Below are 27,662 nucleotides of genomic sequence, written 5' to 3' on the forward strand. Positions count from 1 at the left end.
AGGCAGATCTCCCATGAACAAGCAGCACCACTTGTTCAGCTCTGGTTTCCATCGCTGGCCAACAGGAATGCATAGACAACAGGTTATTCTCATCTATGGGATCTGAGGATGATGACAAAGCAAGAGGACCTGTTCAACTGTGTCTCTATAAGCAGCAATAGGCATTTTAGAACAATGGACAAGATTACTATACTCTTGAAACCACATTGTAAGCACATGCTGGTATTTATGTATGATGCATATTTTATTCCATATCCATATTTAAACCTTTAACATTATTCATTATATATTTCTTTATCATTGTTGGATGTTTCTCTTTTTGTTGCATGTTGCGCTATGACCAACACATCACAGCAATTTCCTAATACACATAAATACATATGGCGACTACAGATGCTAGAAATTCTCTCAGCAACACACGGGGAACAGTGGAGGAACTCAGTACAGTCGACACTTTGGGCCGAGACCCTTCGGTAGGACTGGAGAAGAGAAGAGGAGGGGTAGATTTTAAAGGTGGGGGGAGGGAAGAGAGAAACACAAGGTGAAACTGGGAGGGGGAGGAATGAAGTAAAGAGCTGGGAAGTTGATTGGTGAAGGAGAAAAGGGAGTCGGGTAGAAGAGGTCAAGAGGCCATGGAAGAAAGGGGGAGGAGCACCAGAGGGAGGCATTGGGCAGGCAAGGTGAGAGAGGGAAAGGGGGATGGGGGATGGTGAAGGAGAGGTGGGGGCATTACCAGAAGTTTGAGAAATTGATGTTCATACCATCAGATTGGAGGCTATCCAGCTGTTGTTCCTCCAACCCGAATGTGGCCTCATTGCAACAGCTGTGGCCTCCACGGACTGACAAATCGGAATGGGAATGAGAATTGGAATTCAAACATGTGGCCGCTGGAGATCCCGCTTCTTCCGGCAGGCGGAGCGCAGGCGCCCAGCGAAGCGGTCTCCCGATCTACATCGGGCCTCACTGACATACAGGAGGGCACACCAGGAGCACCGGCTACAATATAGGACCCCAAGAGACTCACAGGTAAAGTGTCACCTCACCTGGAGGGACTGTCTGGGGCCCTGAATGGTAGTGAGGGAGGTGGTGTAGGGTTAGGTGTAGCGCTTGTTCAGCTTGTAAGGTTAAGTGACAGAAGGGACAAACAGACAAGGGAGTCGTGTCAGGAGCGATCCCTGTGGAAAGCAGAAATGGGGGGAGAGGGGAAGATGTGCTTGGTGGTGGCTCCTGTTGGAGATGGTGGAGGTTCCAGAGAATTATGTGCTAGTTGCAGAGGCTGGTGGGGTGGTAGGTGAGGACAAGAGGAACCCGATCCCTGGTAGGGTGGCAAGATGATGGGATAAGAACAGATGTCAAGTCAAGTCACTTTTATTGTAATTTCAACCATAACTGCTGGTACAGTATATAGTAACAAAATAGTAACATGCGTGAAATGGAAGAGATGCAGTTGAGGGCACCATTGATGGTGGAGGAAGGGAAGCCCTTTCTTTGAAGGAGGAGGACATCTCCTTCATTCTAGAATGAAAAGCCTCATCCTGAGAGCAGATGTGGCAGAGATGGAGGGATTGAGAGAAGGGGATGGCATTTTTACAAGTAACAGGGTGGGAAGAGGTATGGCCCAGGTAGCTGTGAAAGTCCGTTGGTTTATAATAGTCATCGGTATATAAGCTGTGTCCTGATGGAGATCAAGTAGAGGGAGGGAGCTGCCAGGAATGGACCAGGTAAATTTGAGGGCAGGGTGGAAGTGAGAGGCAAATTTGATGAGCTCCACCTGGGAGCAGGAAGTAGCACCAACATAGTTGTCGATGTCGAGTGAGAAAGGTGAGTGACAGACACCAGTGTAATCTTGGAACATAAACTGCTCCAAGTAGCCAATAAACAGGCAGGCAGCGCTGGAACCCACGTGAGTGCCCATGACTACACTGCTTGTTTGAAAGAAGTGGGAGAAGCCAAAGAGGAAATTATTAAGAGTGAGGACAAGTTCTGCTAGACAGAGCAGAGTGGTGGTGGAGGGGAGTTGGTTGAGTCTGGTGTCCAGACAGAAAAGGAGAGCTTTGAGGCCTTCCTGGTGGGGAATGGAGGTGCATGGGGATTGGACATCCATAGTGAAAATAAGATGATGGAGGCCAGGGAACCTAAAATTATTGAAATGAAATGCCAATCCATAGCCTCTTTTATTGTCGCAATGAGGCAACACTCAAGTTGGAGGGATAATACTTGATATTCCTTTCGTGTAGCCTCCAACCTGATAGCATGAAAATCGATTTCTCAAACTTCCGGTAATGCCCCTGCCCCCCCTTCACCATTCCCCTTTTCCCTCTCTCACCCTATCTCATCTCCCTCTGGTGCTCCTCCTCCATTTTCTTTCTTCCATGGCCCTCTGTCCTCTCCTATCAGACTCTCCCTTCTCCAGCCCTGCATCTCTTTCACCAATCTTTTCCCAACTCTTTACTTCATCCCTCCCCCTCCTGGTTTCACCTATCACCTTGTGTTTCTCTCTCCCTTCCCCCCACCTTTAAAATCTGCTCATATTTTCTTCTCCATTTCTGCCAAAGGGTCTTGACCCGAAACGTCAACTGTGCTTTTCTCCATAGATGCTGCCTGGCTTGCTGAGTTCCTCCAGCATTTTGTGTGTTGCTTGGATTTCTGCAGATTTATGTTTATGATTTACGTTTATGAATGAAAAATTAGTACTGTTTTTCTTCATACACTGACACACCAACAATGTCTTGTTCACAGACATGTCAAAGTTCTTCACATTTGGAATGAGTTAAGTTGTCCATGAATGATGAAAAAGACAATTTCTTAATTCTTCCATTTTTTTCCAATCCACTGCAAGTATCTCTAAACTATGCTACTCCCTCACTTTAAAGGAGTCTTCATCTCATGTTCTCAATATTTAGTGCTTATTTATTTATGATTATTATTTTCTTTTTTCCTTCATATTTGCACAGTTGTCTTTTGCATACTCGTTGTCCACACTCTGTTGGGTGCACTCTTTCATTGATTTTATTATGATTATTGGACTTACTGAGCATGCCCGCAAGAAAGTGAATCTCTGTCTTGTATACGGTGACATTAGAAAGATCTCAGCATGAAACAAAAACTGTTTTTTTCATCTCCATAGACGCTGCCCGATGTGCTCATATTGTGTGTGCTGCTTTGGATTTCCAGCACTTGCAGACTTTGTGTTTATAAATTGATTTTGAACTTTTAAGGTCATCTACATCTGGAAAGATTGATGCTTTGAACATTGCCAGTAGGTGGCACACTGGGTCTCTGCAGATGTTCAAAGAGCAAATGAATCATTCACCATTAAATCATTCTCTTCCCAAAGCCGTATTTGGAGAGTGAACTGGGATCTAATCCTCCACAGTTCTGACAAGTCAAATTAACTTCTGCAATGCTTCCTTTGATAGTGAATATCTTTGCACAGATAGAAACATACAAAACCTACAGCACAATACAGGCCCTTCGGCCCACAAAGCTGTGCCAAACATGTCCTTACCTTAAAACTACCTACGCTTACCCATTTTTCTAAGCTCCATGTCCCCATCCAGGAGACTCTTAAAAGACCCTATCATTTCCGCCTCCACCACCGCTACTCCATTCCACGCACTCACCACTCTCTGCATAAAAAAAACTTGCGACATCTCCTCTGTACTTATATTTTTAAAAAAGATGACACACTTTTTTTAAAACATAAAAATAGTCCATGAAAATATATATTTTCATTTATCAAAAAATTGTAATGTATTTTTCCTCTGACACTGCCTAACTTTGAATAGTTTTCTGGTTCGGCAAATGTGCTCCATGGCAAATCATGTTGCTTCTGTTTCCGTGCTCCCCACTCAGTGCATTGCAACAGCAGATGGATTTCTGGCAAATCAGACTGTGAGCACACTGATGCCTGAAGTCTGTATACAAGAACATTTTCTACCTAAGCAATAGTATTGTTTAAAACTCCTGACATTGTACTCTATCACAATCGGCCAAATAAACACGTACAGATCTCACAAGACAGAAATAAGCCCTTAAGAAAACTCTTACTTCAATTGAAGTGAAACTCAAGTTTTAAACCTATTTGGCAAGGATAATGAATCTTTTTTAAAGGCTAATTTAGGACGCATGTAAAACATGTTTCCCCATTAATCAATAGTTCATATTCCCTTTACTCTTTGCTATCTGGACATCATTGTAGTGTGGTGGTTAGCATGATGCTATTACAGTTATGATAACTCCCTTCGGGCAGGTGGGGCTCGTCAGCCTTGGGACAGCAGCCCGCCTTGGAGAAAGAAAATGCTGATTTTAAATCTTCACAGCCTTGTGGCCATACCCACCCATGGGAATGTCTTCAGGAGTAAACCCCAAGGAAGAAATCCAGAGCCTAAGACGTTTGATGTCATTTACAACTTCACTCTGGCAACCTCCACAATGACACTGGTGCCAAGCTGTATCGGCGCTTGCCCTTCCCTTGGACTACATCAGTGACGTGGAGAGGGGGAGCCGGCTGCGTGGGCAACAAACGGTTCTTCAAATCCTCCCATCCAGGCTTGTGCCCTGGAGAGGACACAGTCCACCAGAGGCACAAACCCATGATCCCCTGGGATTGACAGATGTCTACGATTATGACAGCTTGGACCAATTCAGAGTTCAATTCATTCTGTAAGGAGTCTCTGTACCATAAGATCAGAAAATATAGGAGTGGGATTAGGCTATTTGGCCCATCAAGTCTTCTCAGCCATTTCTTCATGGCTGATCCATTTTTCCTCTCACCCCCAATCTCCTCTTCCCTTCTCCCTGTATCCCTTCATGCCCTGACCAATCAGGGATCTATCAACCTCTGCCTTAAAGACACAAAAAACTTGTCTTCCACACCTGCCTATGGCAACAAATTCCACAGATTCACCGCTCTCTGGCTAAAGAGATTCCTCATCTCTGTTCTAAAAGGACGTCGCTCTATTCTGAGAGTGTATCCACTGGTCTTAGACTCTCCCACCATAGGAAACATCCTCTCCATATTCATTCTATCAAGGCCTTTTGCCATTCAATAGGTTTCAATGAGGTCACCCCTCAATCTTCTGAATTCTAGTGAATACAGGCCCAGAGACATCAAATGCTCTTCATAAGACAAGCCATTCAATCCTGGGATAATTTTCATGAACCTCCTTTGAAAACCTCTCCAGTTTCAACACATCCTTTCTGAGATAAGGAACCCAAACCTGCTCACAATGCTCCGAGTGAGGTCTCACCAGTGTTTTATGAAGTCTCAACATTACATCCATGCTTTTGTTTTCTAGTCCTCTTGAAATGACTGCTAACATCACAATTTGCCTTCCTCACCACAGACTCAACCTGCAAATCAACCTTTAGGGAATCCTTCACAAGAACTCCCAAATCCCTTTGTACATCATTTTTTTGTACTTTCTCGCCGTTTAGAAAATAGTCAACCCTTTCATTCCTTCTAACAAAGTGCACGACCATACACTTCCTGACACTGTATTTCATCTGCCACTTCTTTGCCCATTCTCCTAATCTAAGTCCCTCTGTAGCCTCACTACATCCTCAAAACTACCTTCCCCTCCCCCTATCTTTGTATGATGTACATCTTCCCCGTGTAATACTCTGGTTTCCTCACACAGTCCAAAGGCATTTTCAAGTAGGTTAATTGCTCATTGCAAAATGTCCGATGATTAAATTAGGGTAAAATCGGGGTTGTGGGGTTGCTAGAGCAAATGGCTTGAAGGGCCAAAAGGAAATACTCAGTGCTGTATCATTAAATAAAATTTTAAAATAATTATATACTCATACGCTTATATTTTTGGATTACTTTAGAATATATGAAATTTTACACTGTAAACAATCTGAGATTGCTCCATATCTGTTCTTTGCTGTACCGCCTTGGAACGTACCACAAGGTCTGATAAAACTGAATGAGACAAAAGACCAGAGAAGAAATAAGTTTAGCCAGGTTGGGCGGGAGGCAAATGTGCAGTCCTGGAGATCTGGATTACTTTGTTGGTCTCGAAAGCTTGTTTTGGAGACACCTGTGGACGGGTTCTCTAAAACACAAAACCGCAACGTGCTCGACCAACTGAGTGAAGCTGAATTTAACAAATATTCTACCGCACAGACCAGTGCACTCACATTGTCAAAATGGAAGTGGGGGGCGGGGCGGGACGGTTGTAATGTAGATATTAGGGCACAACAAGGGACATCAGCTGTAACTCAAAAAGACTGCTGATGTGTGGTTATATGGTTGGAGGGTTGCTGTACACTCCTGTAATGAATACATAGCATTATTCTTGACCACAATATTTGAATAACCCAGTCACCCTTGAAAACAGATTTGACAAACGGGGAATCAACAACAGTTAAAAGTTGGTTGTTTATTCATTCTGCACTTCTATGTATTTTGGGATGCGTCCATGAGTCCTGCGATGGCTACTGGCATTAAGAAAAAGCACAACAGCAGCAACCCCACAGCCCCCTCTGAAGTCTACTGCCCATTTACAACCAGCGGATTACAGTCTCCCTTCATTCTACAACTCTATGGATCTTTCTTTCCACTTTTCTATCCTTGCATCGATTTTCATCAACTCTTTTGAAATCTGTAGAGACACTGTTTAGCATGGATCAGCAAATCAAAGAATTCTTTTATACTTTCAGAGGTCCTATCTCCGACTCAGCTCAGAGTGAACTACGACAGCATCTGAACACAACCTTCTTCCTTTGCAAAGGAGGAAGCATTTAGCACTGGGGAGATGCACTCCTGCTGAGTGTCAAATTTAGACTTTTACATATGAGATGAGACATGACTATGTACTTACAAGTAGCTTCTGTGAAGTATTGTATAAATGGACTCTCACCTTCGCATTTTAAGCCTTGACGTACTAATCCCCACAGCATCTCTCCACAGTAGTCACAGAAGGTTGGAGCTTTATAGGAGTGTACATAAAGAGTATGCGGTCGGATCTGGAAATCTTCAACAGTAGCTAGTGCTGGTAAAAAAGTAAAAGAAAATTAATCCTTCTGTATTAATGCCTTTCACTACTAAAATACATTTCAACTTCATTTTCAATCACAAGATGTACTTTTGTTGAACTAAATTAGCAACATCTGGCCCTTTAACAATTTGTAATCAAGTGTATTCCTCACTTTGTATCAGGTTAGCCTTGCACAGAAAATGGTTCAGCACAGCAACAGGACTCTAATGAACTGAGATGTCTGTGCTGAACAGGATACTAAATTATACTGAATCTCCTCTGCCTGCACATAATCTACATCCTTCCAATCCTTGCATGTTCATGCATCCAACAAAACGCCTACAAAAGGAGATGCGTTGAAGGTGAGAGGCAGTGGTTCAAGGGGGATGTGAGCGTTAAGTTTTGTTGCTCAGAGTCACGGATGCCTGGAATGCGCTACCTGGTATGGCAAATATATTAGAAGCTTTTAAGTGAGCTTTGGATAGGCACATAGTCATAAGGAAAACGGAGGGATATGGAAATGGTCTAGGTCGGAGGGATTAGTGTTTGGATACTTTTCGATTTGCTTTTTAGCTGGTTCAGCACAACACTGTGGGCCGAATGGCCTGCTCCTGTGTTGTACTCCTCTATGCTCCATGCCTCCATTGTATCTACTTCCACCACTACCCTGGCAGCCCACTCGAGGGACCTATTGCTGTCTTTGTGAAAATCTTGCCTCCATTAAACATTCCCCTGCTCCCCTTGAATGCATCTCCTGTAGTATTTAACATTTCAACCCTGGGGAAAAGATTCTGCCCGTCCACCCCATCCATGTCTCGCATAGATATATAAACTTTATTAAATTTCAAAGAGAAGTTTATTACCAAAGTACTTATTTGTCACCATATACAATTCTGAGATTCATTTTCTTGCAGGCATACTCAATCTATAGAATAACAACTATAACAGGATCAATGAAAGATCAACAAGACAACAAACAGTGCAAATGCAAACATAAATAAATGGTAATGAGTAACGAGGACAGAAGATAAAGAGTCCTTAAAATGAGATCAATGGCTGTAGAAACATTTCAATAATGGGACAAGTGAAGTTGAGTGTAGTTATCCCCTTTTGTTCAAGAGCCTGACGGTTGAGGGCACGTAACTATTCTTCAACCTGGTGGTGCGAGTCCTGAGGCTCCCGTACCAGCAGCAAGAAGAGAGCACGCCCAGCGGAGCACAGCTGGGGATTCCTAATGATGGGTGCAGCTTTCTTTTGACAGGCTTTCATGTTGATGTTGGGAGGGCTTTGTCTGAATCCACTACCTTTCGTAGGATTTTCCATTCAAAGGCATTGGTGTTTGCATACCAGGTCCCGATGCAGCCAGCACGTATATACTCTCCATGACACATCAACAGAAGCTTGCCAAAGTTTTAGATGTCATGCCAAATCTCCGCAAACTCCAAAGGAAGTAGAGGTGCTTTCCTCATATCAAGGCCCAGGACATGTCCTCTGAAATGGTAACAGCCAGGAATTTCTACCTCTGATCCTCCAATGAGGACTGACTCATGGACCTCTAGTTTCCCTCTCCTGAGGTCGATAATCTTGGTCTTGCTGACATTGAGTGAGGAAGTTGTTGGTATGATACCACTCAGCCAGATTTTCAAGCTGCCTCCTGTACACTGATTCACCTTTGATTCGGCCCACAACAATGGTGTCATCAGCAAACCTGAATACGGGGTTGGAGCTGTGCTTAACCACACAGTCGTAAGTGGAAAGCACATAGCGCAGGGGACTAAATACACAGACCTCCCTTCAGCCTCTGATGCTTCAGAAAAGAAGAATCAAAGTTCCTCGATATTCTCATATTTTCTTATGACACAGGAGATTATTCCACCAACTGAGTCCATACAAGACCATTTCGCAAGTATTTCCTTGTCATATTTTCACCCTCTCTCTCATGCCATCAACTCCCCTGCATCTGCTCCCAGTCACCTTCACTCAGGGGAACTGTACTGTGCCCTGATGGTACAGCATTGAGATACGGAAGGAAACTGGAGAATCAATATGGTTACAGGTAGAAGGTACAAACTCCTCACAGCCAGCACACACGGTCAAGATCAATCCTGGCCACAGGAGCAGAGAGGCAGCAGTATTAATTGCTATACCTATAAGCCACTCATTTAACTTGGTAGAAGCCATGAAGTGGATTATTAGCCCCATTATAAGAAATATTTTCAAATACTTGCAAGAGAGAAAGACATAATGGTACCACAGCGATTCCCACAATGCTGTACTGTATAATCAGGTTCAATTCCTGCCACTGTCTGTGAGGAGTTTATATGTTCTCCCGGTGACCACGAGGGTTCCTTCAGGTGCTCCGGTTTCCTCCCACAGTCCAAAGATACTGGTAGGTTATTTGGTCATTCTAGGCTCGGGTCGCTAGGCAGCACAGCTTGAAGGGCCAAAAGGGCCTATTTGGCACTGCATCTCAGTAAATCAAAGGAAAAGTAACTATCAACCAATCTCTCTCAACTGCTTTTCTGCTTCACAAACCACCAAGAAACAAGATAAAAACAGTATATTTAGTTACCAGTTATCAGACATAATGACATTGAAATATTAAATAAAAGAGCTGGAATACTGGAAGAATGGGCTGCAAGGTAAACAAATCACTGATTAACCAACCTCGTAACCACACACACAACTGCACAGTAATCAAACAGTAACCAGTGCTGTTAACATGCACAGTTTCAACTTAAACATTGCTCATGGCACAATCCACTACCGAATAAAAGATCCCCTGAAGCGGACAGCTGGAAAACTCAAAATTGAAATACTGGGGTGAACCACAAATATTCATTACCAGCAATTTAAACACACAAGGAGTCTATTCCGACTATTGTGACTAATCCGAGTGAACTTTAGAATCCCACCTTGCAGCTCTTTGTCCAGGTTACCTAGATATTTTAAATATCAACAACACAAAATGCTGGGGGAGCTCAGCAGGTAAGGCAGCATCTACAGTTGATGTTTTGGGTTGAGACCCTTCATCGTGGTTGGAAAAAAAAGGCGGAAGATGCTAGAATAAGCAGGCGGGGAAGGGGGTGAGGGAGAAGGAAAAGCTAGAAAGTGATAGGTGAAGCCAGGTGGATGATGAAATAAGAAGCTGAGAGGTGGTAAGTGGGAAAGGCAAAGGGCTGGAGAAGAAGGAATCTGACAGGAGAGGAGAGTGGATCACAGCAGAAAGGGAAGGAGGTGGGCCACCTGGGTCAGTTGAGAGGTAGGTGAGGAGAAGAGGTAAGAAGCCAGAAATGGAGACCTGGGAAGGGAGAAGGGAAAAAAAAAATTACTGGAAGTTGGAGAAATTAATATCCATACCATCAGGTGGAACCTGACTGTGGCCTCATCATGGCACAAGAGAAGACAAGGGACCGACAATGTCAGAACAGGAACAGGGAGAAATGGAATTGATTGCAAACTGGGAAATCCCACTCTTTATAGATCAAGCAGACTTGCTCAACAAAACAGTTCCCTGATTTACTTTGGGTCTCACCCATGTGGAGGAGGCCACATCAAGAGCACCAAACACAATAGATGACCCCAACAGGTGAAATCATACCTCAGTTGGAGGGGCTGAATGGAGGTTAGGGAGGAAGTGAATGGGCAGATACAGCACTTTTGCCATTTGTAGTGATAAATGGCAGGACGGAGATTACTGAGGGACAGACAAATCGACAAAGGAATCATCCAGGGTGTGATCCCTGCAGAAGGCAAAGAATTGGAGGCAGGTAGAGATGTGTTTGGTGCGAGGATCCTGTTGAAGATGGAGGAAGTTGCGGAGAATGATGTGCCAAATGCAAAGGCTAATTACACAAGTGCTTCTTTGTCATTTTCAAAATGTGTTAATTTACACATGAAAGCACAGAATCTGTAATCGGTAGAGCTGGCTGTGAGTACAAAATTCAGCCTTGGTTTTTCAATGCATTATCATCATGGATTTTCAGATCCTGCCCAACAACTGCTGTATCCCCACCCTCAATGCACCATCAATAAACTTAAGCCTCCTCTGGTGTCCCGTGATACCACATACCCCAGACAGAAATAATGCCTATGTCCAATCTGTCAGCATGCAAATCCATCCACTGACTTACTCCATTACCCCGGTCTCCAGCATTACCTGCATCTCATTCAAGCTCTTGCTCCAGTGGTCCAGCCCCTACCTCTGGCTCAGTGACAATTCAGCTCCTCCAGATGCAAGGACTCATTTCAAATCAAATCAGTGGCATCGGTACAAGTACCAGAAATAGAACACTGTTTCCCTGAACACAGCCTTGAACAAGGGCACTGAGGACTACTAATTACATTAACTATGCCATACTACAGAAAACTGAGCTTGTTAGCAGCTAAACATTGAAAGAAATCCTGCAGTGACTACAGAGCTCAAAGGTATACAGTGAAATGCAGCTTAACGTTCGCCATAAAGCAACCAGCCAATCCAATGGTCAGATCAGGGAATGACTTCTGCCAACAAAATCCAGTTTTCATTCAGTCTGAATACCGCGATTGCACCACGGACCTTCCTTCCAGCGGTTAGCTGCCAATACAGAGGACACAGGATATTGAGAGGCTCCTGCAGAACAGTCAAGGGCAGCTAAGTGGACAACCTATTACCTCAAAAAGAGCTGTGCCATACCTGCTCTGCTTTGGCAGCTGTGCATAAACAGGACTGAGGTTTCTAAGGAAAATATACTGGAGGAACTCAGCACGTCAGGCAGCATCCACAGAAGCCCAATTGCACCCACTTGACAATCAACCTGCAAACTTGCACATCTTTTGGATGTGGGAGGAAACCAGAGCACCCGGAAGAAAACGGCATTGGTTGCGGGGAGAACACACAAGCTCCTTACAGACAGCAGCGGGAATTGAACCTGAGTCAGTGGTACTGCAGAGCAACATTCCTGTGCCAGCCAAAGATGGTGGAATCTCTTTAGCAATAAATCTGGTATAATGTCTACACGTTGTAAATATGTTGATGCAAGGCTATCATCTGTCATTTCATCGGATGAACATTTTATGCTCCAAACTTCTTTATCCTTTTTCAGGTTAACTCCTGGATGATAGAAGCTACATTTCCATTTTTCACCTTGCCAGTGAAGCAGTTCCTCTCGCTATCCAGGTTGCAGTTCAGCTGCCAAGTGAGAATAACAACTTCCAATGCTCCCACGGCCCCTTCACCATCTCCCTTAGTTCTTCCTTCACTCAGCTCTTTCCAGTGATCCGGCTGATTTCACTTGCTAATCACGTGATCTACGATTCAGCAGACAAAAGATTGAGTGCGAGGTATTGTGCATCGATCTCTGGATTTCACACAATGATGACTCAGAGTACAGAAAGGTAGATAGAGAGCTTAGTAACATGGTGTCGTGACAATAACCTTTCACTCAATGTCAATAAAACAGAAGAGTTAGTGGTTGACTTCAGGAAGGAATCACTGCACATGCTCCTGTCTGTCTACATCAGTGCTGCTGAGGTTGAGAGGGTTGATAGCTTCAAATACCTCAAGTGTGAACATTGTCAATAACCTGCCCTGGTCCAACCACTTTAATGTCACAAGAAAGCACAGGAGGCTAAAGAAATTCAGCATGTCCCCGATTACTTTAACCCATTTGTTACGATGCACCACAGGAAGTATTCTGTCTGGATGTATAATGACTTGGTATGGCAACTGCTCTGCGTGTGGCTGCAGCGAACGGCAGCGTGTTAGAGATGCAGCTCAGCACATCACAGGAACTATCTGCAACTTTACAGACCCCGTCAACCTGCTCAGTGCCTCCGAAAAGCAACCAACATAGTCAAAGATGTTGTCCATTTTGGACATTCTCTCTTCTCCCATCGGGCAGAAGATACAAAATCCTGAAAGCACATATCGTCAGGTTCAAGGACAGCTTCTACTGGACCTGGAGATAAAATACAACTTTGGATGCCTGTAGTGTGCTCGTAAAATTATTAAAGACCCATCCCATCCCAGACACTGTCTATTCAATCTCTTGTCATCTGGTGGGAGATACAGAAACACCTTAGAACAGCTTCTTCCTGAGGACTGCTGAATAAGACTACAACCTGGCTTGCCAATGGCCTTAGAGTGCGATGGGCTCTGGAAGTCACTTGGCTGCATGTAAATATGGGATTCTTTGAAAAAAAAGGCCACATGCACACCACATGCACTGTAAATATCCATTTTGCATGGACTGGAATAGCATTGCAATCTTGTTGTTTTGAGAAATGATAATAACGTTCTACTCCATTCTATCCCACTGCTATCAGACTCTTGAATGGACCTCTTGTACAATTAGAATGATTCCTTGCCTCACAATCTACCTCAACATGATTTTGCACATTGTTTACTGACACTGCACTTCTTTGGGTAGCTTTTACACTTAATTCTGCATTGGTACTGCTTTGCCTTATTCGAGTTCAATGCACTATGTAATGATTTGATCTGTATGCAAGACGAGCTTTTCACTGTATGTTGGGGCATGTGACAATAATAAACCAAAAGAAAAGCACGTGATGGAATTTTGCTGTCTGGCACAAAGACACAGGGGCTGGTTCATCAACTGGCTTATGAAGGTAGCAGTGAAGGGCTCTCTCCCTCTCTCTCTCTCTCTCTCTGTGGCTTGGACGATAATGTCTGTGTCTGATTACTAAATCAGCTAATGACAGGAAGATTGGTGGAGCTGTAGATATGAGGGATGATTGCCCAAGGATACAGAAAAACACAGATCAACTGGAAAATTGGGTGGAGCAGTAGGAGATGAAATTTAATCCAAGCAATGCATCTGACATTGTCTAATTCTGGTCAGGCAAATACAGTAAACAATACGAATATCAGAAGCAATGATGAACTGGGTGACCTTGGGGTGCACATTTACAACTGCCTGAAAAAGGTGGCACAGGTCGATGGGATAAAATAGAAGACATTTACGTTGCTTGAATTCAGAGGAAAAACATTGAGTATAAGATTCGAAACATCATGTCGCTTTATCTATCATTTATTGAGATTTAGTGCAAAAGAAGCCTTTCTGACCCCTTGAGCTACGCTGGCTAACAATCCCCCAATTTAATCCTAGCCTAATCACAAGAAAATTCACAATGACCAACTAACATACCAACTGGTATATCTTTAGATGATGGGAGGAAATCAGAGTATCTGGAGGAAACCCACACGGTAACAGGGAGAATGTACAAAGTCCACAAGACGTAGAAGCAATATTAGGCCATTCAGCCCATCGACTCCACTCTGCATTCTATCATGGCTGATCTTGGGACCCACTCAACCCCATACACCTGCCCTTTCACCATATCCATTGATGCCCCGACCAATATGGAATCTATCAACTTATGCTTTAAATATACCCACGGAATTCTCACTTGCAGTCTGTGGCACAGCATTCCACAGATTCACCACTCTTCGTCTTAAAAAAAATCCTCCTCACTTCTGTTCGAAAAAGTTGCCCCTCAATTTTGAGGCTGTGCCCTCTAGTTCTGGATAGCTCCATCAGAGGACTAGTGTGTTATAAAGTTTCAGCATTATCTCCTTGTTTTTATATTCTATTCCACTTGAAATAAATGCCAACATTGCATCTTCCTTCTTCACCACAGACTCAGCCTGTGAGCTAACCTTTCAGCAGTCTTGCACAAGGACTCCCAAGTCCCTTTGCACCTCTGACGTTTGGATTTTCACCCCATTTAGATAATAGTCTGCACCAAAACGAAAGCAGAAGAGATTTGCCAAGGTCGCTGGTACTGTAAAGCATTGTGCTAACCACTACACAACCATGCACTCCTCGTTCATTAGACCACACTTGGAATATTATCTGCATGGTGGTTGCACCAAAACAAATTCAAAAGAGATTCACCCGAGTGTTGACTGGAATGGCAAAGTGAGATTGGATAGGCTGGGATGGTTCTTACTGGAATTTAGGAGACTGAGGATGACCTGAGAGGATTATAAAATCATGAGGCTTTCTCCTGGGACAGAAAAGTGTAAAACTAGAGGGCTCAGGTTTAAGGTGAGAGGAAATACTTACAGGAGAATGAAGGGACAGTTTTGTACACAGAGGGTGTTAGGTATTTGTCAAACTGCCAGAGGTAGTAGCAGAGTCAAGTACAATAACATCAATTAAAAAGTACCTGGACAGGAAGGGTAGAGAGCAACATGGGCCAAATTCAGGAAAATGGGAATAGCAGAGATTGGCATCTTGGTTGGCACAGATGAGTGCAGCTGAAGGGTCTGCTTGTGTACCATTCAAAAAGCCCAAACTGTGCTGGTTTATTGCTACAAACTACATATTCCACTCCTTATATTTTTTGCTTATATTGAAACTACTTCAAGTTTCCAGCTATAATTAATCTGAAAACCTTGGTCAGGGATGCTGGCCTGGGAGAGGACATCACCCATCCAACTCGTGCATCTGAAGGATTGTGTGAAGACAGCGCATTCCTTTCAGGTGAGGCAACACCTCACCTGCAAATCTACTAGGGTAGTCGACTGTGTCCAGTGCTCCCATTCCAGTCTCCTCTACATTGCTGAGTAATGCCAATGTAGAGTGAGCTGTTTCATTGATCACTTCTGCTCCACCCACCAAAAGCAGAACTTCCCAATGGCCGAACATTTTAATTCCAATTCCCATTCTGACATGTTGGACCACAGCTTCCTCTTTTCTTATGATGAATCCAACCCCAGGGTGGAGGTGCAACACCTTATAATCCATCTGGATAGCCTCCAACCTGATGGCATGAATATTGATTTCACCTTCCAGTAAAAAAATCCTCCCCCATCCTCTTTTTCTATTCCTCACTCTGGCCTCTTATCTCTTCTCACCTGCTTATCACCTCCCCCGAACCTCTTCTCCTTCACTTTCTCCAATGGTCCACTCTCCTCTTCTACCAGATTCCTTCTTCTCCAACTGTTTACCTTTCCTCCTATCACCTTCAAGCTATCCTTCTTCCCCCTACCTCCACCTTTTTATTCCGGCATCTTCTCCCTTCATTTCCAGTTCTCAGGAAGGGTCTCGGCCCGAAATGTCGATTGTTTATTTTTTTTCCATGGATGCTGCCTGACATGCTGAGGTCCTCCAGCATTTTGTGTGTGTTGCTTTGGATTTGCATCATCTGCAGAATCTCTTGTTTATGATCGGTGACATTTCTTCACCATTGTAAGGAGCACACAGAGGCCATCCATAAATAGTGGCATTGTCTCAGACAATTCACCGATCCAGTTTCCTTGTTGAGCAGACTGTGCATCATTCTCATATCTCTTAAGCTCAGAACACACTGGACCAGAGTCAAAGTGAGTCATCACTGAGCCCAAAGTGCTGCCCAAGTCAGCAGCAACAAAGAGACGTCTTTTTCATTATTTGCATGAACTGTAACCATATTTCCCCTATCTGCTCTGTTTCACCTGGTTGTGTACAGCATCTAATTTGTCATGAATAAGGATAATTCAACATATTCAAGCCATTAGTCAAAACAAGTTACAGTTCATATCTGCCTAGAACAGTATCATCTATACGCAGTCTTGCATTTCTGTCCTCTGGTTGGCTTCCAGCCACAGGGCTATAGTTAATATGAGTGGAAAGTTTTGAATGTAGGATACATAGATGACATCTGATCTTTTTCCTGAACTAATTGATATCCATTACCATATGTCTTCAATTTACTAAAATAAATGCTATTTTTATGAATACACCACGTTACAAATTGTTCACTGATTTCATCTACGACAAGTTCACATTATCAACACCTGCAGACTACAAATTTTAATTTGAAATTTTCCATTCAAGTTAATGGCCTGTTTTCCTGACTTTGCCCAGCCTCTCTCAAACAGGGCTAAAGAATTTGGCAGTTTGCAATACGATGGCACAGTTCCACCTCCCTGAGATTCACATTGAAAATTATAGCTTGCCTTTGCAATCACCTCCTCAAGCTCTGTCAGTATTCTGGGCCTCGTACCATTTGGGTCTGTTGATTTTTTCTAATTTTAAACCCATTACCTTGGAAATAAAAACTTATCTATATTTATCTTCAGTACTTTTCTTTCCATTTCCTTTGCACATCCTTCGAGAATGCCACTAGTATCGGCCTTTAAAATCATAGCCAAGATACTTAAGTATTTCTGGCAACCTCTTTCTCTCAATGTAAAATTAAAAATTCAGATGCTCTAACCCATCTTTGTTTTTACTGGGGCTTTTATCAAAGCCCTTGACATGATTCTTTCCGCTGAATGTCAGAAATAATCTCTGCATACAGAACAAAGACACAAAATTACTACCACATTGTCATAGCTTTGTAGTTACGAATAATTTGGTATAATTTAAGGATTTATAGAATTCAACCTTGCTCTCAACACCAGCAAGACCAACAAATTGACTGTGAACTTCAGGAAGGGGAATTTGGGAGAGGACACACCAGTCCTCATGTAGAAGTGCAAAAGGTGAACAGTTCTAGGCTCCTGGGTGCCAACATCTCAGTAGGTCTTCCCTGGGCCCAAGAGAAGGAGATTAAGTCTGCCACTAAGGACTCTGGCAAATTTCTAGAGATATGCAATGCAGAATGTTGCGTTTTGTCACTCCAAAACATAAAACTAATCAAAAGGAAAATAAGGAGCTGGGAATAACTCATGTACGTTCTTAGTTCTGCTTTTAGCAAGACACATGCATATGACAAAGTGGCATAATAACATATGCCATTTACATACTTTTACATGTAACCTGTAATGAATTATGAAAACAAAGAACGCTTAATCAAACAATACATTTACAATATTACTCAAATATTAAATACATAACACTCCTTAGTTATGAACTCTAACTCAATATAGAATGCATCACAGTATATTATATAATACAACTACTATACAGACATCCACAACATAGTACATTTTAAATTGTCCCATTCAATTTAATCGACATGGAAGATTTCTCACTCTTGTGGGATAATGCCTTTCCCGACAAGAGAGATCACTCTGGCATGTGAGCATTGTGGAGGTGAAGCCATCTCAGGTTCTGAGGCCTCCTCTGTGGTGGCTGTAGGAGTTGACACAGGGACAGCAGGAAGTGGTTCTGACAGCTCTGAATACCTTTTTTCCAGATGTGTTGGCATCCTGAACAGCTCCTGGCAAGCTACTCATTCTGCTAATCTACCTCAGGCCACCAGACAAAGCTTTGAACCAACACTATCATTTTGACCACACCTAGGTGACTGGCATGCAGCTCCTCCAACACTTTAGCTCTCAGTTGAGATGGGACAACACATAAAGTAACCTTCCTCAAGGGCAAGTTCATTCTGTTGCTGGTAAAGATGGGGGAACTTGGAATTCTCCTGCACATTCCAGCCATTGGGTGTTGCCATGTAAACCTGAGACAGTGTGGTGTCTTTTCTGCTTTCCATTTGGATCATCTCTGCCAAAATTGGCTGACATTTGATCTGCATTAGGGATTGTTCTAATGTCAAGAGGAGTGACCTCTTCTGCAAAATTTTCAGGTATTTACTTTTCCCCCCCAAGGGTAAACAAGACAATATATCTTCATTTCCATGATTAGACTGATCTTCTAGAGGTGTCCTCCAAGAAACAGAGCAAATCTCTGCATTGGTGCTGTTGGTGGAACAACCTTCTGTGAATTGAAAACGGACACTAATGATTGATGATCAATTCTATCCCATACAAATAGTGGTTGAAACATTTTAAACTCCAAACCAGACTCAAGGCCTCCCTGTCAATCTGTGCATAACTTCACTCTGCAGCAGTAATTGAAAGTGATGCTCTGGGGTGTTCATTACCATCACTCATAACATGGGGCATGACTGCATCTATATCATAAGGTAATGCATCACAGGCAAGCTTCACTGGACAATGTGGACTGCAATGTATAAGTACAGTGTCTGACTCCACCATCTCCTTTGCCTTTTTGCAAGCCACCTCACGCTGCTTTGTCCGTTGCCATTTCTTTCCGACCTGTAGTAATAAATTCAAAGGATGTTGCACTGTTCGGCAGGAACCTGTTAGAGCAATGGACAAATCCTAAAAACCTCAAATATGACATGTCCCTTTGGCCTTGAGGAATCCACCATTGCCTGCATTTTCTCAGTACACTTGTGTAATCCTTGTGCATCAAAGGTGTGACCACAGTAAGTGATGCTTGGTTTAAAGAATTCATACTTGTTGCATCATTGTTGGGAATTTCCTTTTCCACATAAGACTCAGTCCCAGGTATTCGCTAGGAGACTCTTTATTTACGTGACACAAAGAGCCGTCCCTCTGACTCTGCACATAAGTACACATATCCTCTTTATAGTTGATTCTAACGGGTATGGTTTGGTCAACATTTCGATATTTGGTATTGTTCAAAGCAAACAAGAGGGAAAAACACCGAAGTCACATAGCCTCATGGTGTACAGCAGAGAGCAACATCACATAATCTTCTATCTACAGCAGTAGGCTAAAGGGTAACACTAAAGACAACCTTGTGGTGTAGAGGGCAGCAACACGATTTTCTACTGATCCAGGCATTAAGAAATACAGGCACACAATTCTATAGTCTTGCAATGGTTATTTACCGAACCTAGTTGGCCAAAATCCTCCACAACCATGCCCTGAGCCAATAATTTTCTAATCATTTTAACACTGTCTTGAGAACTTGGAGATGCTTCCTATCATCCCTCCTGGTAACAACAATGACATCCAGATATCATAGAGTCTGGACAACCTTGCAGATCTGGTCCATAGCTTTCTGCCAGAGTGTAGGTGCAGAAGCTACAGCAAAAGTAAGCCTATTATAACAATAAAGCCCTTTGTGAGTGTATGTGGTAAGAAACACTTTGGACTTCTCTTCATTTCCATGTGTCCACAGGCCTCAGTCCACTTTACTGAAGTGCTTTCCACCAAAAAGGTTTGCAGAGATATCCTCTATCCCGGGCAGATGGTATTATATACTTCGAGTACTGCGTTGGCTTCTTCTCGGCTAATGACACCACTGAAGTTGCCCATGAGCATGCTGACAGGGCGCATCACAGCACTGCAGCCTCCAATGCGTAGGACTGCAAGACGGCCGCATTTGTCAGCTCAACCAGCTCCATCACAGGCACAATACTTCCCACCATCTTCAAAAGAAAGTGCCTCAAGAAGGATCCTCGGCATCCAGGACACGCCTTTCCCTCATTACCACCACCAGTGAGGTGCCTAATGACTACACAACAGAGCATGAGAAGCTTCTTCCCCCTTCATCAGCAATTTCCCATTAGCGCATCAACCCACCAATACATTATTCCTTTTTTTTCCACCATTTATTTTCTGAGTTAAAGTAATTGCAGTCTTTGCACTGCAGTCCACAGAGGATCCTCACCAGTAATGCATCTGATTAGTATTACTGTAACACTCACTGCATTCTACTCATATAGACTTCACTTCCATAAAGCCACCCAAGTTTGTTCACTGCATAAAGCCCCACAAATATGTATAACAAATGTCTAGGCACTCCATTTACCAAGGCAGAGCACTGATTTTCTCCAGTGTGAGGCAAGGTCCCGATTACTGCTTTAAATCAAAACTGAAATTATAGTTCTGAACCCTGAGTAGACTGCGATGGTGGAAATGTGTTGCTTGCTGGTAAACAAGGACGTCACCCACTTCAGTGGGTACAATGTTGTCAGAAAAAAAGCTTCTCTTTTCTTCCTCCTCACCCCACCAAAATGTCCCAGAAAATATGACCCGAATGGACAAGTGCTCCTCAAGATCGAAGAGGCAGAACTGAGTTTGGCTTACGAAGTCCGGCACTGAGACTGAAGATCACAGAAAGAAATATATTTCATGAACACTGAGAGGGGTGGGAGAGCTTTAAAACAAAACAAACATTTTAATGGGGTACCTCAATTGTAACTTGAAACTTGATGCAGCTGAGGTGAATACAAACACTAAGTAACCTGCAATAATCTATTTGGGGGAAAACACACTTCAAAATCTCACTGGGCACAACTGATTATTTACACAATCACATGACTTCCTTATTCAAATAAACTTTACAGAGAAAAAACAGAATCAACTGCAGCTTAGGGAGGTGTGTTGAACAACCCAGGGCTGTGGTCTGACACAGGAAACTTTAGAGCTAGAAGATAGCAAACAACGTATTGCTGCTCAAGTACCAACTCACTGTGTAACACCTGGTACATCACCATAACTAACCACAGAGCCTCAGAGGACTAACAGAGCACGTAGTATGAAAAACACTGCAGACACCTGCTCTACCCCAATACTTCTATGCTCCCGCTCAATTCTTTCAAAGCAAAAAGCAGTTTCATTCATCCCATCCACAGACAATGCAGCGGTTACCATTATCCAGCATGGACTTCCTGAAAGGCTTTTGGAAGCAGATGTAACAAGTTACTTTCAAAAGTGAATCAGATTAATACTGATCGAGAGGCAAAACCTCTGCTAGCTCCTTGAAAGAGGAATGATGTGGCTCTGATTGAGAAGTTTTGAAACTCTTTTAAAGTGCAAGGAGAAACACGAGGGCTCAAAGGACGTCATTGTTATGCTATGGAAGTCCACGCAGTATGAGTAAATGTCTCTTGGGGCCCAACATTTATTAAGATTTGGATTTTTCTGGCAGGACTTAAATGAAAACAAATTTTAAAACTACTTCTATCAGATAGGTAGCAAATGTCATACAGAATCCAGAATATAGGAAGTCTTTCTTTTAAGTATTAACTTTCAAGATGACAAGACATTCTAAAGTGCTTTAATACCACTGGAATATTTTTAAGGTGACCGACGTTACAAGAAAGGAAACAGACAAAAATTTGTCCAATCACCAGTGATGCGATAAATAAAAGATCACCTGTTTAACCAATGCTGGTTGAGGGACAAATTGGAGCATTCCTTCCACACTGCATTGGGTTATAAGTATTGATAAGTGCATGCCTGAAAAGGAACTTGAAGCCACAGCTTTTGGGTTGCATATTGACATTATCTACTGTGCTGACATTATCAAAAATCTAAAGCACAAACATATGGGACTTTTTCACAGGATTGTAGTAATTTTACATATTGTACTGAACTACTACTGCAAAAAAACTAATTTCATGACAAAAAGGAGTGATGATATGAGTCTCTATTGTGGACAGAGTGGGAAGGAGGCAGTGAGAGGGGAATCATGGTTGGGGAAAAGGGAAGGGAAAGAGGAGGGAGCAGGAAGCACCAGAAAGACATTCTGTAATGATCAATAAACTGATTGTTTGAAATTAAACAACCTTGCCAAGTGTTTGAGGGCTGACTGTGTCTGCACCTGCAACCCCCCCCCATCCCTTTCACTCCTTCTCTGCTACCTGTTCCACACACCTGCAGCGGTGCTCCACCCTCACCGTTCGCAACACCCTCAACTCCCGCCAGCTTTACAAACTCGCACTTCGCTCCACGTTGACAAATACAGTACAGTGAAAAAGTTGTCATCCTAGCTATAAAAATGTGCTTCAAGCTTTTGCACACTATAGATGCTATCAAATGGCTGAAAAGGATTTGTCTAGTATTCTCAAAGCATTACAATAAAGATTAAATAGAATGAAACCAAAAGAGTAGGTGAATAGGAAGACCTACATACATATAGATCCTACGTGACATCAAAGCACCTTACATTGAACAGTGGCCACTGACGTACCACGGGAAATATGACAACTACTCTGCACAGTCAGCTCATGTCATTCACCTCTGTGCTTGTGACTCCCCTATATAAACAGGGTTTCCCCATGTACGATGATGCCCAACTCTTCTTTGACGTCCTGATGAAGGGTCTCGGCCTGAAACGTCGACAGTGCTTCTTCCCATAGATGCTGCCTGGCCTGCTGCGCTCCACCAGCATTTTGCGTGTGTCGCTTCAATTTCCAGCATCTGCAGTTTTCCTTGTGTTTGCTCTTATTTGAAAATCCCATTTGGTAAAGAGAATATATCCCCCACTGATACAGGTGCATCACTGGAGGTACTGACAAACTGCCCAGTAAGTCTGTCCAATTCTAATAGGGACTCAAGAAACAGCTACTTCCTATTAACGCACAAATCTGGAATTATTTGTTTTCCCCACCCTCAGCAAGTAGGATGGTCACCAGTGGCAAAGTGGAAATAGGTTCACACTGACTCAGTGGGCTGAACGGTATGGATTTCCTCTCTTTCATTCGCTGGGTGGCACCCAAGGTGAAGATTCTGTCCCATTAAATAGTCTACAGGGGCTGGGAATCAAGGAGGTAAAAAGCCACAATTTTTATTTAACTATTAAAGTACAAGGTTGTACTAATGACAACTTCTTCATTTCCAAAATTGACTGTTCATGCGTCAGTACCAGAAGCTGTAGACATTTGATATGGTAAGAGGAGCGAATGTGAATTATTTTTCCTTCACAGCAACCACAAGGTAACACACACATTAAGCCTCTTGATTTTTGCTTCTACACTGTAACTTTTAATTTTGCATTCTCTTCTGGAAGCAAGTGCAGCTTTTGAATTTGCCATACAGTATTTACAAAAGGTTTTTCCAAATTACTTTAGTTTTACAATGAAAGTTCTGCCACAAATTAACAATTAAGTTCTCAAAGAGGCCCATCCAACTCGCATATGGAAAGTCCCCACCTACTAAGATTAATAATCTTCCACAGACTAACCTTCCTCTCACTGTGATAATACTTCCACACAGATTTGCCCGAACACCCACCCACCCTTCTCTCTAAACCACCTACATAGCTACTTCTAACTGTAGCACATACTGTCTGGTTATTACTGCTCAGATAGGATGAAAAATTCCATGCTCTGCATTCCGTAACCCTTGTCTAATTCCAAAAGTGGAAAGCGGTTAGAATCGGGGTGGGGAGCCTTGCTCACATCTCTCTCCTCAGGAAGAGGAAATGTTGCTATGCTTTCTTGAACCAAAGAGGTGGTGTTTAGGGACCTGGCGAGATCGATCTGCACTCCAAGAAACCTGGTGTACCCGTTCTCTCCTCAGTGGTAGGGAGTGGCCAGACTGCAGCTTCCTGAAGTCTACATGAAAGAAGGTTGAAAGAGTATCGAGAAAATCCACAAGGATGTTGCTGGGTCTAAAGGACACGAGTTATAACAAAAGATTGAGCAGGTTAGAACTTTCATCCTTGGAACGTAGAAGACAGAAGAGATTTGATGGAGGAATACAAAATGATGAGGGGTATAGATAGGGTAAATGCCAGCAGATTTTTTCCACTAAAGTTGGATGGGAATACATCTAGAGGTCATAGGTTAAGGGTGAAAAGTGAAAGTTTAAGGGGGAACGTGAGGGGAACTTCTTCACTCAGAGGGCTGTGAGAGTGTGCAACGAGCTACCAGCACAAGTAGTGCATGCAAGCTCGATCTCAACATTTAAGAGACGTTTGGACTGTTACCTGGATGGTGGGGATATGGAGAGCTACAGTGCTGTGCAGGTGAATGGGAGTAGGCAGGTTAAATGGTTTGGTATTTCTGGGCCTTTTTCTGTGCTGTACTTTTGTATAATTCTACTACAGAAGAACCACCAATGTTCGTCATCCACATCCTCTTTTCTGCTTTAATAAGTAAATCAGAAATTATTTAGAACTTGGTCTCTGCATGCATATGGATGCAAGCATCATCTGCCCATGACATCTCAACTAGGGAGGCTGGGGTGACCATGACTCTGGAATGAATGTGACACAGATTGAAGCACAGTCCATTAGTCCTGCTGATCAGCTCACTAGAGAAGTGCCACACCATGGTGAGAAAGATTGAAAGAGGTGTGTGTATGTGTGTGTGTGTGTGTGTGTGTGTGTGTGGTGTAGAGAGTGAGTGTGAGTGTGTGTGTGAGAGAGAGAGAGAGAGAGAGAGAGAGAGAGAGAGAGAGAGAGAGTGTGAGTGTGAGAGTGTGTAATCTTTCACTGATTCTATTGTGGTTATTATTCTGTGATGATTTTTTTTAGTATGCCCCCAAAAAATGAATCTCAGGATTGTATACGGTGACATACCTGTACTTTGATAATAAATTTACTTTGAACTTTGAATTTGTCCCAACTGACAAGAGCCAAGTCTTTAGTCAAGTTAAGAAGCCAAGCAGTTGATGTGTTCGCAACACTTCTCAGAGGTGTCACGGTGTGAAACTCACACTTTACTTGCGGATAGACATGATCTGCACACCCCTTACAGTCACAGCCATAAAACTTGAAACACTTCTGCCAAGTTGAGAATATAATAATAGAGATCGTTCCTAGAATTCAGATTGTTGATCCCAAGACTCAAGTGTCATCTGCAGCTGGGAAAATTTAAACTGAAGTAACAATTCCTTTAAAAAGTGGAACCACAAAAAAAAACTTCAGTAAGATGAAGCGACCAGCTGTTTTTGGTAAAAACTCATCTGATTCACTTCTGCCCTCCAGGAAAAGAGATCTGCCTTCTTGACTCTACAGGGATTATACAGCAGCTTTCAGAAATGTAACTGGGAGAGTTCAGTGCTGGCAGGTTCCTGATGGAGTAAAAGGCAAGCCTGGCAGGAGTAGGAACCTTGGCTGAGAAGGCATATTGAGGCTCTGGGCAAGCAACTAAAGATGAGGCAGCTGGGATCAAGCAAATCCCTTGAGGAGCAGAAGGAATGTGGGAGTACCTTAAAGGGAAATCAGGGGGAAAAAACATGATGTAGCTTTGGCAGATAAGATAAAGGAGAATCTAAGGAATTCTCTAAGCATGTTCACAACAAAATGGTAACTGGCGAGAGAACAGTGTCCCTTAAGGATCAACATGGTTATATATGCATGGAGCCACAGGAGAGGGGCAAGGTCTTGTATGATTATTCCTCGCCTGCATTTAATGTGGAAATAGCCAAGGAAGTCACCATACTTCCAAAAACCCTGGAGCAATTTGCAAAGTAGGAAACCAGATATTTTAATAAACATTTAAAAATTTTCCAAACTGTGTTATGTACATTCTCCATCAATGTCCTTGTTTGAAAGAGTCAAGAAACAGAACGTTAAAAATGTTAACATAAAGTCATATACACCCAACAGAATGTTTTTCTCATTTCCTACTGATATCCAATAAATGCAGCCAGATGTATCGAATGGGAAATTATAAGTTAGTCAGGTTTCTGAGATGGTTCACGTTTGGAACAAATTTTGAATCTGGTTTAAGGTTGTTTATATCAGTGTTTAAAATACAAGGAGAGGAAAATATCCTTACATGAATACCAAATGACAAAGCCAGTAGTTCATTCTTCTAAGATTGTCATTGGTAGAAAGAGGAATTTTGGCACAGAAGATGCAATGCATTTTGTTCATTGTTTTGTGGAAAATCTCGTTCAGATTCATTTTGCAAGAATGCACGAAGATAACATTGAACAACAATGTTAATTTCCCCTCTTCTGCAATATCTTGCTTGTTCCAAATCCTGCTAACACGGAGTCTGTCACATTTAAAAGGATATGCGATGACCCTGTAGCACGGTGATCTAAACATGCCCAGTGAGGTTACCAAATTGATGGCAAGGTTAGCACTCCATTGGATGTCTTCAGGCAGCAAAAATGCTTGTGGTGCCACTGGAAATGGCTCTCACAGGCCCATACTTCAGTTTGCAGGTGATGTTCTGCCTTGACAAGCCGAGCCGTTCCTCATACTCCACTTGTGAGCCAGGAAGCCAAGTCTGGCCTTAAACAGGTGAGGTTTATCCAGGCTTTCCATACAAGGTGGAAGCTAGTTTATTTATTGAGATACAGGGTGGAATAGGTCCTCACGGTCCTTTGAGCCATAGAGCCCAGCAGTCCCCAGATTTAATCCCAGCCTACTCGACGGACAACTTACAACTATACCAACGAACCTACCAAATGGTATGTCTTTAGGCGTTGGGACGAAACTGGAGCACCCAGAGGCAACCCAGGCATTCACAGCGAGAACATACACACTCCTTACAGGCAGCGGCAGTAGTTGAACCTAGGTTGCCGGTACTGTAAAGCTTTGTGCTAACCACTATGCTACTCTGCCACTTAGTCTGGGGTTTCACTGATCAGCTGGGTCACAAGATGACAGATTTTGTTTGCAGTCCGTAGCATGAAGTGCTGCATCAACAGCTAGCCCTGAAATTACTTTTGCAGAATTTGCAATCTGCTCCAGTGTGACAGCTACTCTTCACACACGTGCATAGGACTGGGTCTCAGGTCCTTTGCCTGTGGGAAAGGCTTTGCTGGCTGTCAGCCATTGCTGGTCTTTAAGGAGAATGTTTTCCTTGCAAAGATCAGGTTCACCGAGTGCTAGCACAGGAAGCCACTCGAGATATTCATTGTCTGGATTCACACCTTCAGCCTCCACATATAATCCTTCTGACTTCCTGGGGGTGGTATCTATCATGATTCTATTAGGTTGAGCAAGAGCACCTACCACTGGGTAGACTGGTGCCAGCACAGCATTGTGCAGAGTGGTGGTATCTGGTAATTAAAAATAGTTACATTCCAATTCTAGATCTCCTCAAAGTGAGGATGGTGTCAAGACACTTCCACTCAGTAAAATAGAAAGATGATCCTTTATCTTTCCATTCAGAAATCAGAATCAGGTTTAATTTCACCGGCATACATTGTGAAATTTGTTGACTTCGCTGCAGCAGCACAATGCAATACATAATAGAGAAAAAAATTGA

General features: G+C 43.0%; 1 protein-coding gene across 1 annotated transcript in view; it reads right to left on the reverse strand.

The window, feature by feature from the left end:
- Nucleotides 1-27,662, reverse strand: part of prkd3 (protein kinase D3) — a 358,247-nt gene that overhangs the window by 141,773 nt on the left and 188,812 nt on the right. The window contains exon 5 of the mRNA XM_059985651.1: nucleotides 6,870-7,001. Within this exon, the coding sequence (XP_059841634.1) occupies nucleotides 6,870-7,001 (132 nt within the window). The remainder of the gene's footprint in view (nucleotides 1-6,869; nucleotides 7,002-27,662) is intronic.

Source organism: Hypanus sabinus, chromosome 12 (assembly GCF_030144855.1).
Source record: "Hypanus sabinus isolate sHypSab1 chromosome 12, sHypSab1.hap1, whole genome shotgun sequence".
Taxonomy (NCBI): Eukaryota; Metazoa; Chordata; class Chondrichthyes; order Myliobatiformes; family Dasyatidae; genus Hypanus; species Hypanus sabinus.